The sequence below is a fragment of the Dermochelys coriacea genome, chromosome 7, assembly GCF_009764565.3.
Source record: "Dermochelys coriacea isolate rDerCor1 chromosome 7, rDerCor1.pri.v4, whole genome shotgun sequence".
In the NCBI taxonomy this organism is placed as follows: Eukaryota; Metazoa; Chordata; order Testudines; family Dermochelyidae; genus Dermochelys; species Dermochelys coriacea.
This window is the reverse complement of record NC_050074.1, coordinates 31,104,675-31,117,786: the sequence shown is the minus strand read 5'-3', so window position 1 is coordinate 31,117,786 and position 13,112 is coordinate 31,104,675. Positions and strand designations below refer to the sequence as shown.

Genomic DNA, 13,112 nt, shown 5'->3' with positions numbered 1-13,112 from the left:
GGGAGGCCTTGGGCATGGGCAGTGGCTCCCAGGGGGCATTGGCTTGGAGCTGAGCTGGGGGCAGGCCTTGACCCGCCACAGGCCAGCTTCAAAGGCAGATCGGGCAGCAGTGGTAACCAGCAGCAGTGACTCAGCCTGCTCCCAGTTCCACCCTGTGACAGAGCAGCCACACCCTGTGCTCCCGAGGGCCCCGGGACTGGAGAGCAGGGCCTGTGGGTCTGGAGTGAGGGGCACTGGCACAGCTGGGGCTGGAGAGGGACATGGGGTGGATAGCAGGGGCTGCAGGTCGGGAGCGAGGGGCACTGGCAGAGCTGGGGTCGTGGGGGGTTGCAGGACTGAGGAGCACTGGTCGACGTGGGGTGGATTGCCCAAGGAGAGGAGGGAGGGGCAGTGCCAGGCCCATCTGGTCAGCCCCATCCTCCATTACTCAGCAGGGTGGATCGGGGAGCCAGCTGGGTTGCTGCTGGAGGGCAGGGAGCCGGGTTAGGGTGCGGTGGAGTGGAGGCTGCCAGCACACTCGTCCCTACCACAGTGGGGTGCTGGCCCCAGCCCTGTCCTGCCCACTCCCAGCCGCCCGGTGACCTCAGGCCGGAAGCACGAAGTGCGGCTGCCGCCCGATTTGTTCCAGGAGCCAGGGACATTCTTTCCGCGCTGAGCTCAGCTCTGCCACGAGAGGGGGAGGGGAGGCACTCAGGCTGGCCTGGATGGGGCCTAATTGGCCTCCTGGGGCATGGACGTCACAGGGCCAGGGAGCCCCCCCTGAGCTCAGCCAACCTGTTGCTAGGGCTGGGACCCCCCTTGCCACCTGGTTGCCACAGCAGCTGCCTCCCACGGGAGGGAGGGCCTGGGGAGTGCAGAACTGGCAGTGGCTGTGTGCAGGGAAGGAGAAGGCCCGCTCTGGGGGTGCGAGGTAGTACCATTGGCTGGTGCTGGGCACCCTACTCCTTGGCCAAGCCCCTGGGTGGGGCTCAGTTGGCCCTTCCTCTGCCTGTTTTTCCCAGGTGATTTGCAGATGCTGAGGGCATCCCTTAGCACTGATGACCCCCACTCCCCCTTAGCACCAATTAGCATCTTGGCTGGACCTGCTGGCAGCAACACCGTGTTACCCTGCTAGGGATCCCACCACCCCTGCTGGGAAAATGGGGCCCAGTCTGGACCTGCCCCCCCATTCCCTTCTTCAGATGTGGGTATCTGCCCACAGTCCCCCTGCTCCCATCAAATGATGCTTGGGAAAGGGGGTGCAGTCACCCCAAGATGGAAGCCCTGCTGATTCCCATCCCACATCATGCCCTTCATGTCCCCCACACATGCACCAGTGCTCCCTTATACCAATGGGTCCCACGCCCAACCTGCCTGCAGCAGTTTCCCCCATTGGTCCTGTACACCCAAACCACTCACCTTGCCCCCCTCCACCGGTAACCCCCACTCCAGCCCCCCCATGCAGAACAGCAGCCCCCCCAACTCTCAAACTCTTTTATTAAATTCATATAAAAACACAACAGAAAATTCATGTAATAATTAAAAAATCCTTAAAAAAAAAATAACCCCCTTAGGGCCCCCAGCTACCAAAAAAGAGGGGGCTCACATGGGGGTATTGCTAAGGAGCTGTCCAGCTGGCTAGTGATTATCAATGCGCTGGGGAGGTTAAGGAGGGGGGCCCCCTCCCTCTATGCCCTCCAACTTTAGAGAGGGGATTCCCCCACCCCAGCCTGGTGCCATGGGTTGCTTTCCCCACCCCTTCAGCTGGGGGAGGTGGGTCTGAAGATGTGGGGGGGATCATTTCTTCTGGGGGGTGCTGAGCTTCTGCATGCCGCGGATCTTGTCGAGCAGGTCCCCCACGAAAGCCTGGCGGGGAGGAAGAGGAGAAGGGTTACAGGGGGCAGGAGGGGAATGCCCTTTTCCTTTCTGATAGAGTGCTGGAGGACTTCCACCCACCCTGCCCTAACCCACTAGACCCTGCTCCCCTTCATAGACAGCCCCACCCCCTCCCAGACTGGTTCCTTCCCCCAGCTGCCCAGGATCCTCTAAGGATACAGCCCCACCCAGCGGTAGGTTTCAGAGGGCCCCAGAAACCAGCTCTGGAGAGGAAGCCCACACTCCAAAATGACAGGTGTGCAGGGGGGAACTAGAGAGGGAATAGCAGCTGCTGACCCCCCCCTTCCCCCGCCTGGAGACTGATCACAACAACTGCTGGGGGGGCCCAGAGCCATCCACCTCCCCTCCCACTGTCCAGGGGGTGGGTCCCAGTGTTTCTGGCTCCTGTGTGAGATGGAGGGGACCTGTCACTCACCTCTGTGGGCTTGTAACAGTCAACCAGGAGCTCCTGGGGAAGGAAAAGAGAAGGGGGTCAGGGCTGAGAGGGGAGCCTCCCATGGCCCAGATCCACCTCCAGGTCCAGTTGCCACCGCCAACATAACAGTTCTTGCAGTGCAGATATTCTGCCCCCCCCCCCCCCCGCATCCCTGCCCCATGGTTCACACCAGGATCTCCTACCTCAGCTCCTCACCTTATATCCCCCTTCCTTGTAGCTCCCAGCCCTGCTTCCTCCCCTGCCAGCTCCCTGCCCCATGGCTTCCAAGACCCTACCACCACCCTGTCCCTCAGGGACCCCACCCCCTCAGGCTGCATGATCCCCAGCCCTGTATCCCAATCCCTCCCCTCCTAGGCCACATTCCCCCTCACCTCAACAAGGTGGTATGAAACCCCATCCCATGGGTGGCTACTACAGGCCCCTCCCTGCAGCCAGGTCAGTGCTGCCCCAGATTCTACCCCCCGCCAGGCTGGCTACCATCCCCTACAGTGTGGTGCTTTGCTGCCCCAATCCTTCCTCTCTAGCCTGGCACTCCATCAACCCCCTGCCACCATCCTAGGCACCTCACTAGTCCCAGTGCCACCCTGCACTCCCCCCCCAACCCCCAGGACTACCAGCTGAGCCCCATGGGAATGACAGCGTGTCTACTGGCAGGGGGACCCTGCTGCACCCCCTACCTTCACCCTGGCTCCCCGGGCATCATCGCTGCCCATGTCCAGCAGCTCATCTACATCGATCTCCAGCTCTGGGATCTCCTCCTCCTGGGGAAGGGGTGGAAATGATATGGGGGGTTAGTGCACTGGGGTAGCCGCCCAACTAGTTACCTCTCCCCCCCCAGTAAAGAACAGGCCAACCCCCACTTTGGACTGAGACTGAGCCCTGCATGCTGGGAGCAGTCACACCTACCCCCATCACCCAGCTCCCCCCGCCCACACTAAACCAGACTGGGAGAGGGGGGGAGGGATGGGTTAGCAGTTGGAAGAGTTTTAGCAGCACAACAGAAGCGGCCTAATCAGGTCACCCTCCACTCCAGAAGCCAGGCTGAGACCTCCGCTCCTCGGCAAAAGAACCCCGACTAATCAGCTCCCTGGCTAATTACATTGAGAAGCTGGGCCCTCCCCCCACGGAGGGGCACGGCAGACACCAGTCTGAACAATAGATTGCAGCCCTTCAAGCAGCCCCATTAGCCATCTCAGAGACAAGCTCCATATGGCGCATGTGGCCCTGGATAAACAGCCCTGGCACCTGCACCTCCACCCAGAGGTGGCTGCATCTCAGCCCTTGGGAGGGATCCCTGCGTGCGCCCCTCCCCCCAGCGCTGTCTGCAAGCGGGAGTCACCGAAATCCCCCCGGAGATTTTGGAAACAGGAAGCAAGTCAGCGGGAATCCGGGGGAGAGTCAGGCCGCCCTCCCCCCACCGCCTTTTCTTGGGGGGGGAGCGTCCACATACACTAGCCTGTGCCCCCCGTGGGGGGGAGTCCCCCACCAACATCAAAACCTGATTAATTCCAGCAACCCTCCCCCAACTCTTCCCAAACGCCCTGGACCCCTCCCCAAAGAGGGCAGAGGCAAACGGGCGGGGTAATCCCCCCCCCCCCGGGCAATTTAGGAATTAACTGTTTAGATTCCATCCAGCCCCACTGACTCTGGAAACGGGGGCAGGGCTGCCAGGCTGCCTGTTTGCCCCCCGGAGACTTTAAAGCGGTTACAGCCTGGAAAGGAAACCCTCGGGACGAGCTGCTTTCAGAGCAGAGCGGCGGCCGCGTTAGTCTGTATTCGCAGAAAGGAAGGGAGGACTTGGGGCACCTTGGAGACTAACGCATTTACTAGATTTCCACGCCGTCCGGCTCAATTCAGTGCCCTGCCCGCCGCGTTCCTCTGTATCCGCACGGACTAAAGGCGTTAGTCTCTAAGGTGCCGCAAGTCCTCCTCCTCCTCGGAACTAAGCAGCGTGAGAAACTTGGGGGAAGTTGGAGGACCCCGTCCCGCCCGAATCGGGGGGGGGGGTAGCAGCTGTCCAACCCGACCCCCAAATCCACCGGCTCCAGAGCGAATCTGGGGGAGGCCTGGCGCGCGGGGTGAAGGTCGGAGCGGGATGGCGGCTCCCAGCCGGGGTCACCATCACGTGACCGGGCGAGCCCCGGGTTTTGGGGACTGGAAGGGGTGTCCCTGGGCGAATGGGGGAGGGGACTCCCCTAGTTTGGCTGTGGGGGGGTGATAGGGAAGTTGGGGGCTCGGGGGTCCCTGGCAGGCAGAGATGTGGGGCTGTTCTAGGACCCGGGGGGGGGGGCGGGGTCCCTGGCAGGCAGAGATGTGGGGCTGTTCTAGGACCCGGGGGGGGGCGGGGTCCCTGGCAGGCAGAGATGTGGGGCTGTTCTAGGACCCGGGGGGGGGCGGGGTCCCTGGCAGGCAGAGATGTGGGGCTGTTCTAGGACCCGGGGGGGGGCGGGGTCCCTGGCAGGCAGAGATGTGGGGCTGTTCTAGGACCCGGGGGGGGGCGGGGTCCCTGGCAGGCAGAGATGTGGGGCTGTTCTAGGACCCGGGGGGGGGCGGGGTCCCTGGCAGGCAGAGATGTGGGGCTGTTCTAGGACCCGGGGGGGGGCGGGGTCCCTGGCAGGCAGAGATGTGGGGCTGTTCTAGGACCCGGGGGGGGCGGGGTCCCTGGCAGGCAGAGATGTGGGGCTGTTCTAGGACCCGGGGGGGGCGGGGTACCTGGCAGGCAGAGATGTGGGGCTGTTCTAGGACCCGGGGGGGGCGGGGTACCTGGCAGGCAGAGATGTGGGGCTGTTCTAGGACCCGGGGGGGGGCGGGGTCCCTGGCAGGCAGAGATGTGGGGCTGTTCTAGGACCCGGGGGGGGGCGGGGTCCCTGGCAGGCAGAGATGTGGGGCTGTTCTAGGACCCGGGGGGGGCGGGGTCCCTGGCAGGCAGAGATGTGGGGCTGTTCTAGGACCCGGGGGGGGGGCGGGGTCCCTGGCAGGCAGAGATGTGGGGCTGTTCTAGGACCCGGGGGGGGGCGGGGTCCCTGGCAGGCAGAGATGTGGGGCTGTTCTAGGACCCGGGGGGGGGGGGGGTCCCTGGCAGGCAGAGATGTGGGGCTGTTCTAGGACCCGGGGGGGGGGCGGGGTCCCTGGCAGGCAGAGATGTGGGGCTGTTCTAGGACCCGGGGGGGGGCGGGGTCCCTGGCAGGCAGAGATGTGGGGCTGTTCTAGGACCCGGGGGGGGGCGGGGTCCCTGGCAGGCAGAGATGTGGGGCTGTTCTAGGACCCGGGGGGGGGCGGGGTCCCTGGCAGGCAGAGATGTGGGGCTGTTCTAGGACCCGGGGGGGGGCGGGGTCCCTGGCAGGCAGAGATGTGGGGCTGTTCTAGGACCCGGGGGGGGGCGGGGTCCCTGGCAGGCAGAGATGTGGGGCTGTTCTAGGACCCGGGGGGGGGCGGGGTCCCTGGCAGGCAGAGATGTGGGGCTGTTCTAGGACCCGGGGGGGGCGGGGTCCCGGGCAGGCAGAGATGTGGGGCTGTTCTAGGACCCGGGGGGGGCGGGGTACCTGGCAGGCAGAGAAGTGGGGCTGTTCTAGGACCCGGGGGGGGCGGGGTACCTGGCAGGCAGAGATGTGGGGCTGTTCTAGGACCCGGGGGGGGGCGGGGTACCTGGCAGGCAGAGATGTGGGGCTGTTCTAGGACCCGGGGGGGGGCGGGGTCCCTGGCAGGCAGAGATGTGGGGCTGTTCTAGGACCCGGGGGGGGCGGGGTCCCTGGCAGGCAGAGATGTGGGGCTGTTCTAGGACCCGGGGGGGGGCGGGGTCCCTGGCAGGCAGAGATGTGGGGCTGTTCTAGGACCCGGGGGGGGCGGGGTCCCTGGCAGGCAGAGATGTGGGGCTGTTCTAGGACCCGGGGGGGGCGGGGTACCTGGCAGGCAGAGATGTGGGGCTGTTCTAGGACCCGGGGGGGGCGGGGTACCTGGCAGGCAGAGATGTGGGGCTGTTCTAGGACCCGGGGGGGGCGGGGTCCCTGGCAGGCAGAGATGTGGGGCTGTTCTAGGATCCGGGGGGGCGGGATACCTGGCAGTCGTACAGCTGCGTGAGCTGCTCCAGGATCCACTCCTCCAGGTTGAGCCGCTTGCGAAGCTCCTTGCGATCGTATTTCACCGTGACCTTCCCCTGGCGCCGGCCCGGCCCCTCCTCCTCCTCCTGGCCCGGCTCCCCCGGGGGGCTCTGGAAATACACGCGGGGGCTTGTGGCCCCCGCCCGGCCGCTCTCCGGGCTGCAAGGCGCTGCCATCCGCCGGACCGGGGACCCGAACCGGGTCACAACTGGCTGCCGCCCGAACCGGGCCCACGTGGGCTCAGAACCTCCGGCGCCTGATCCCGGGAGCGGCTCTTAGGTGGATCCTGCGGATGCTGCCTCAGCCCAGAGCCCGGCCCGCGTGGGTCCAGAACCGACGCCGCCTTCAGCTGCCGGTACCGCGATGGAAGGAACCAGGTCCGCTCCCTGCCCTCGCGGGAACCAGAACCGGGGCCTGCTATTACCGGCTCGGGGTTCTGCCTCCAAGGGACCAGGACCACGTGCAGTCTGGCCAGATCCTTCCACGGCACGGAACCGGGACGAGGCCGGAACCAGAACCGCCTTCAGCTTAGAACTAAGTGCTGGATCGCGATTCACTTCTTGTCTGCACCGAATCAGGACCAAACACACATCCGTCCTGCCTGTTCCGGGACCACGTGCAAACCGAACTGAGGCCGATCCTTCTTCCGGACCCTAATTCGCTTCTTGCCAGAACCTAGTACGACCAGAACCGGGTCATGCTGCTGCCTGGGCCCGAACTAGGTCCGGATCCGCTCCCTGGTGTTTCCGGGCCGGGATCAGAAGCAGAACATGGAAAAGCCCCGTCTCCTGCTGGTACAGGATCCGCCCGGTGCTGCCGCTACCGGGTCTTCCCAGCCCCAGGACCTGCTCCGGTCAGCGCTGTCCTGGGTGCTAGTACCGGGGCCTCCGGGACTCACTTGCGCCCGCCGCAGTACCGGTTCCTCCCGGCTCCGGTTCGGTTCCGATCCGCTCCCCCCGACGGCCCCTTTGTCCCGCTGCTGCTGCTATCGCTCGCTCCTCGCCTCCCTCCCCCGCCCCCTCCCCGCCCCCTTAAAGGGGCCGCGTGTCTGTCTGTCCGTCCCCACCCCCCCGTCCTTCTGTCCGTCAACACCGTCCTCACGAGATGGGAAGGGAGATCAGGCTGCGCCCCCGCCACCCACCGCAGGGTCTGTCTGTCAGTCCGTCGCTCCCTCACCTCCTGTGTCCGCCTGTCTGTCCGTCATCCCCCCCACCCAACTGCAGGGGGTGGAGTGAGGTCAGCCTGCTCGGCCCCAACACAGCGACTTTCTGTCCCATCCAGGGTCTATCCCCCCGCCCCGGTCCCTCCGTCAACCCTCCCCCACGGGACAGGGAGCTCGTCCTACCCCTCCCTCTAACCCAAGGTCGATCGGCCTGTCTCTCTGCCCCCCTCCTCTGTCCATCCCGGAGGTGTCCCTCCCCTAAACTCCCCCCCCCCGCATACCCAGGGGCTGTTTGCTCCTTCCCCATGGGGTTCTGCCTGTCTGTCACAGAGCTGGGGGCTGTGGGGTGCGCGGATTCTGCCCTTCCCCTGCACATGCTGTGTGTCCAGACCACAGGGTTTATTCTTGGTGGTTCCCCCCCCCCCCGTTTGTCCATCCATTCCCCCATCCAATTTCCCCACCATATCTTGCCTGTCTCTGGCCTCTCCAGGGCATGCCCATTTGTCCTTCTGTCTCACAATGGGGGGGGAGGAGGCATGCCTGTCTCTCTGTCTGTCCATAACAAAGGAGCAGAGGGCGGCTGTCAATTTGTCCAACCCGCCTTCCCCCTCCCCTAGACTTGACTGTCCCCACAGACAGCCGAGCTGCCCCCCTTCATGTCTGTCCCTATGTCTCCATCCTTCCTGTTCTGCTGTGGGAAAGCAGCGATGGTTGGGGAGGAGCAGCTCCCGGCAGCCTGGGAGATAGCAAGGAAGGAACCCCCCCTCCCATCTGGCTCAGGCTGCAGTTTGTAAGGGGATAGGGGATGGGGAGGGGTATTTGGAGAGGGACTAGGGTAGAGACAGTGAGAGCTGAGTGGCTGGGAAATCTAGTGATGGCTCCTCATGCTGGTGGGGCAGGGGGGCTGTGTACCCAACCCAAGCATCCCTCCCTTGGTGCTGAGATGCAGCCACCTCTGGGGTGGGCATGGAGCTGTTTATACAGGGATCCCTTGCCTGGTGCTGAGATGCAGCAGTCCCTGGAGAGGGGTGCAGGAGCAAGGATCCCTTTGCCCCTGCTGAGCTGCAGCTAGTGCCACCTCTGGGGTGGGGCACAGGGGCTGTACAGACCAGTATTATGCTCCCTGCAGAGAAGTTAGTAGTGCTAGAGGTATGGGGGAGAGGGCGGCGGGGGGGGGGGTTACAGGGGTGGAATGGAAAGGCCTGGAGGCCAGGGTTCACATTCCCCTTCTCACATGGAAAACTCTACGGAGGGAGGGTGGGCTGGGGCATGTTTTCCTGCTTGCTAGCAACCACGCTGGGGTGTAGCCCCCCACCTGTCCAGGGGGCGGAGGAGCGGGTCAGCAGAAGGAGGGGTGATGGTAGAGAAGTTTCAGTGGGGTGGGAGGAGGCTGCTGGGGAGAGGAGGTGCGGGGCTTGGGGGATAACTGGATACAAAGGGGCAGCAGGAGCAGCGGCTTCAATAGGTTCCATCTCCCCCGCGCCAGTCCATGCTCACACACACCCTGACCCCACTGGGAATTTGCGGGGTGGGGGTCTGGGGGGTGGGGACCTGGCGGCCGCTGTCCCTTTAAGAACTGGCTCCCTGCGGCCTGCCTGGCCCAAGGCGTCGGGGAAACACGTGGCCGGGACTGAGTAACAGAGCCGCGATTCAGACGCTTCCTGGCCTGGCCAGGGCCCCGGAGCAAGCGCGGCAGCTGCGCCCGGCTGTGACACCCTCCGCGGCCTGATCCGAGCCTCCCTCTGTGCCTGCGCCCCCAAGCCCCGGAGTGACTCCGCCAAAGGGAGCCCCCACTTGCACTCCTGTGGCTAGCACCACCTTGGGTGGTCCCCACAAGTCCTCCAGCTAGCTGCCCCCCATGCTTCCTACCACACTCCCCCAGCATGATGCAGATCATACCCCTCCGGGCACCACCCTGGCACTGCCCTTGGGCTCAGCATGCTGGGGCAAGGGCACCGGTTAAATGCCCCCCCGGGGGGGTCCCAATCCTTCTACAGAGGATTCTCCAGTGTGGGGAGCTGGAAGCCAGGACTCCTGGGTTCTATTCTTGGCTCTGGGAGGGGAGTGAGGGTATCTCCTTGCAGCCCTTCAATTCTATTGTGTTTCAGGGAGGGGAGACTAGTGGGTAGAACGGAGCAGGGGCCTGAAAATCAATGTCTCCCCAGAGATGTCCCAGCCACCATGGTAATGGCTCGGGATGGTGGGTGCTACCCCACAATCTGCATCACACAGCATCCACACCGTGGTAGGGTGCTGTGCATGCAGCTGTATCATAATCCAGTCCCATGCACTATCCCCATGGGACAGACAGGGACGTGTGGGGGGTGACTGCAGCACATGGATGCCGCCTGTGGGCATGCACTAGGGTCATTGCAACCTGCAGTGGTCCAATGCACTATCCGCAGGCAACATGCAGGGGGGCTATGAGCATGGAGGGTGTGTGCAGCAGCAATGCAGCCTATATGCATGCATTGGAGTCATGCAGCCTACATCATTCCCATGCTGTGACCACATGCAGCTAGCATAGAGTTTGGGGGCACATTGATGCAGCTATAAACATGCACTAGGGTCAATGCAGCCTTGCACTATTCCTATGCAGCTTAGAGCCAAAGAACGCTGCAACAATGCACCATTCCATTGGACTGCCGCTGTGCAACAGGCAGGGAGGCCGTGCAGCACATGGATGCAGCCTCTGTGCATGCGTGCATTAGTGGCAGTGCCACCTAAACTATTCCCATTGGCTGTCCCTATGCAGCAGGCAGGTGTTTGGGGCTGCATGCAGCCCATTGCCACAGCCTGTGAGTACGCACTAGGGTCGGTGCACACTGTTCCGTGGCACGTAGGGCCCTTGGGTGCAGGAAGCGCCGCGTAGCACCTGCGACGGGGTCAGATCCATTCATGGGGCCAGGGCTGGGTTTCAGGAACTTAAAGACTCTGGCACACAAAGGTTGTTCCCTAGGCGGGTGCGGCGGGCTGCAGCCCGACACTGCCACCTGCTGGCTACTCGTGGAATGGTCGCAGCAAGGACAAAAGGGAAATTGAATTCACCCATAGATGGAAGGGGTGGAGCTGCTAGTCTGGATTGAGGGGCACTGGCAGAGGTGGGGTGGGGAGCCTAGGCCTGGGATAGCAAAGAACTGAGGGGCACCAGCAAAGCACAGGGCTGGGTAGCAGGCAGAGAGGAGCATCCAGATAGATGCCTTGTAAGTTGAGACCCAAATACTCTCTTTAGCTTACATCAGTACTGTGCTCCCCACCCCGCATGGCTCCCACCCTGCCCCAGCCCCAGGTGCTGCCCTTGGTTCCAGAGCTACCCCCACAGCCTGTTTGCTCTCATTGCAAATTTCCCCAGCTCCACCCCCACCAGGTTCCTCAGGGCACAGCCCTCTCCCCCCTTCCCCCCCATTATTTATTCCCCAGAAAGGCTGGCATGGGGCTCAGGGGAAGGAGCAGAGGCAGATCGGGCCTGGCGAGGGGAATAGTCCCAAAGGGGCTCCGTACAGACAGAAAAGTATTGCCCATTTGTGGAAACTGCAGGGCAGGGGGGCAGGTGAGGCATTGCTGGAGTGGGCAGTAAGAGAGAGGTGTGCAATAGGCCCCCCTCCTGCTGCTCCCCACACTAGGCACTAGATGGCTAGATTTCCCCCACAGCATCCCTGAGTCCCAAGACAGCGGCAGGTGCATGGAGGCAGGGGCCCTGCTGCCTGGGTCTGATCTCATCTCTGGTGAATCCTGTTCTCTCCCCATGCCCCTTTGTTCGCCATGCTGGAAACTTCCTTGGGATCCCCTTGCCTGATCTGGTGCTGGGGGGTGCTGTGCTGCAGGCAGCAGGGCAGGCGGGCCAGTAGAGGGCGCTCTCTTCTTGCAGTCAGTGCTGGCCGCTCTCCCCACATAATCAATATTGGCTCATATGGGGGCTTAGTGGTCTGGAACTGGCTTGGGTCAAAGGCTTGGTTGATGGCAGTAGTCAACATCTTCCAGCTCAGTTCCCCAGCCCAGCACTGCCTGTGTCCCAGTGGAGTTTAGAGACCCTGAAAGAGAAAGAGGAGAAATACAGGGAATAGGAAAGGTGAGGGGGATGGGGGCACACGGGGTCCCTGGCAAGAGGGGAATGGGGGACCCTGGCATGGGGGGAAGAATAATGGGGGATTCTGGTATGGGAATAGGGGGCAACCAGACCCCCAGGGAAGAGGGACGGGGTGGTGGGAAATGCAGTGAGTTCCTGAAATAGAGGGGGATGGGTGCATGGTGCCCAGGGAGTTTGGGGATGGAGGGATTTGAGGAGCCTTATTGCGCAGCACAGTGTCTGACCCTTTAGTATTAGCTGAGATCTAAAGCCGAGCTCCTGAATCATTAACCCCAGCATCAGGGGCACATCCCCACACAGTTCCCCCATTAAATCCCGGCCTTCCCTACATTTCTACACACCCCCTTTGGGCTGAATCCTTAGAGGGGCTATTCCAGTAGGGGGAAGTTGTTGGCAAGGGTTAGCTTATATGGAGTGTAGCTCCCCATCCCATTCCAGTGGCTCCCTACCAATCCATGCCCCATAGAATGAAAAATAGTTTACATAGGACCTACAGGAAATAGGGCCCAGTACAACTAGCATGGGGAGGGATGGTGCTATTGCAAAGGAATGGAGTTGGGGGATTTCAAGCCTGGGCTGGATATGGAGGTGGGGGCAATAGGAATCCACTTCTTCCCTGCTCTTTACATGATCCCAGCCCTCAGGAAGTTGAAAGTGAAGGCTGTATCCTCTATGGCAGCTGGCCAAGATAGCTTATGCAATGATCCTGTTAAATATCTGGTTTCAGAGTAGCAGCCGTGTTAGTCTGTATTTGTAAAAAGAAAAGGAGTACTTGTGGCACCTTAGAGACTAACAAATTTATTTGAGCATAAGCTTTCGTGAGCTACAGCTCACTTCATCGGATGCATTTGGTGGAAAATACAGTGGGGAGATTTATATACCACTGTATTTATATAATATATATATATATTTATATAAATCTCCCCACTGTATTTTCCACCAAATGCATCCGATGAAGTGAGCTGTAACTCACGAAAGCTTATGCTCAAATAAATTTGTTAGTCTCTAAGGTGCCACAAGTCCCCCTTTTCTTTTTGTTAAATATCTGACACTCTGCGGGGTGGGTTGGGGCGGGGCTGGGATGTGGACAGGAGTCCCCTGGGGGGCTCGGTAGGGGGCACTCTCCCCTCCCAGGCAGTGGTGACCCCAATATCCCCGCATCGCGTTGGGGGCGCTATGCTGTGCTGTGAAAGCTCAGTAGGGGGGCACGTTCCCCGCGCAGTCAGTGCTGGCCCCAACGCCCCAGTTTGGCACTAGAGGGCGCTGTGCTGCAGGGATCAGAGCTGGGGTCTCACTGGAGCACCAGATGGTTTGTTATTGTAGGGTCTCTCTCCAGGCCCCAGCTCTGGAAGGAGGTGGGGGAGGGGGAAGCCTTTCTGGAGGCTGGTACTTCTGTAATGCGCTTCCAGTCAATGTTCCTGGGCTAACAATGCTGCAAAACCTTCCCTCTGTTCC

At 62.1% G+C, this 13,112-nt stretch overlaps 1 protein-coding gene across 1 annotated transcript; it reads right to left on the bottom strand.

Moving 5' to 3' along the window:
* Positions 1-1,459: 1,459 nt before the first annotated feature.
* PPP1R14B (protein phosphatase 1 regulatory inhibitor subunit 14B) lies at positions 1,460-7,415 on the bottom strand. Its single transcript, XM_038410248.2, has 4 exons — positions 6,366-7,415; positions 2,989-3,072; positions 2,291-2,323; positions 1,460-1,845 (listed from the first exon to the last, which is right to left on the bottom strand). The coding sequence occupies exons 1-4, from the start codon at positions 6,582-6,584 to the stop codon at positions 1,777-1,779; spliced, it is 405 nt and encodes a 134-aa protein (XP_038266176.1). The 5' UTR covers positions 6,585-7,415; the 3' UTR covers positions 1,460-1,776.
* Positions 7,416-13,112: the final 5,697 nt, after the last annotated feature.

What these genes read in the sequence shown, in the direction of transcription:
- PPP1R14B (XM_038410248.2), bottom strand. Translation starts at nt 6,584, where the DNA reads ATGGCAGCGCCTTGCAGCCCGGAGAGCGGCCGGGCGGGGGCCACAAGC. An exon ending in CGCAGCTGTACGACTGCCAG is followed by an intron (nt 3,073 to 6,365) that starts GTATCCCGCCCC and finishes CCCCTTCCCCAG; the next exon opens with GAGGAGGAGATCCCAGAGCT. An exon ending in ACTGTTACAAGCCCACAGAG is followed by an intron (nt 1,846 to 2,290) that starts GTGAGTGACAGG and finishes CCTCCCCGCCAG; the next exon opens with GCTTTCGTGGGGGACCTGCT.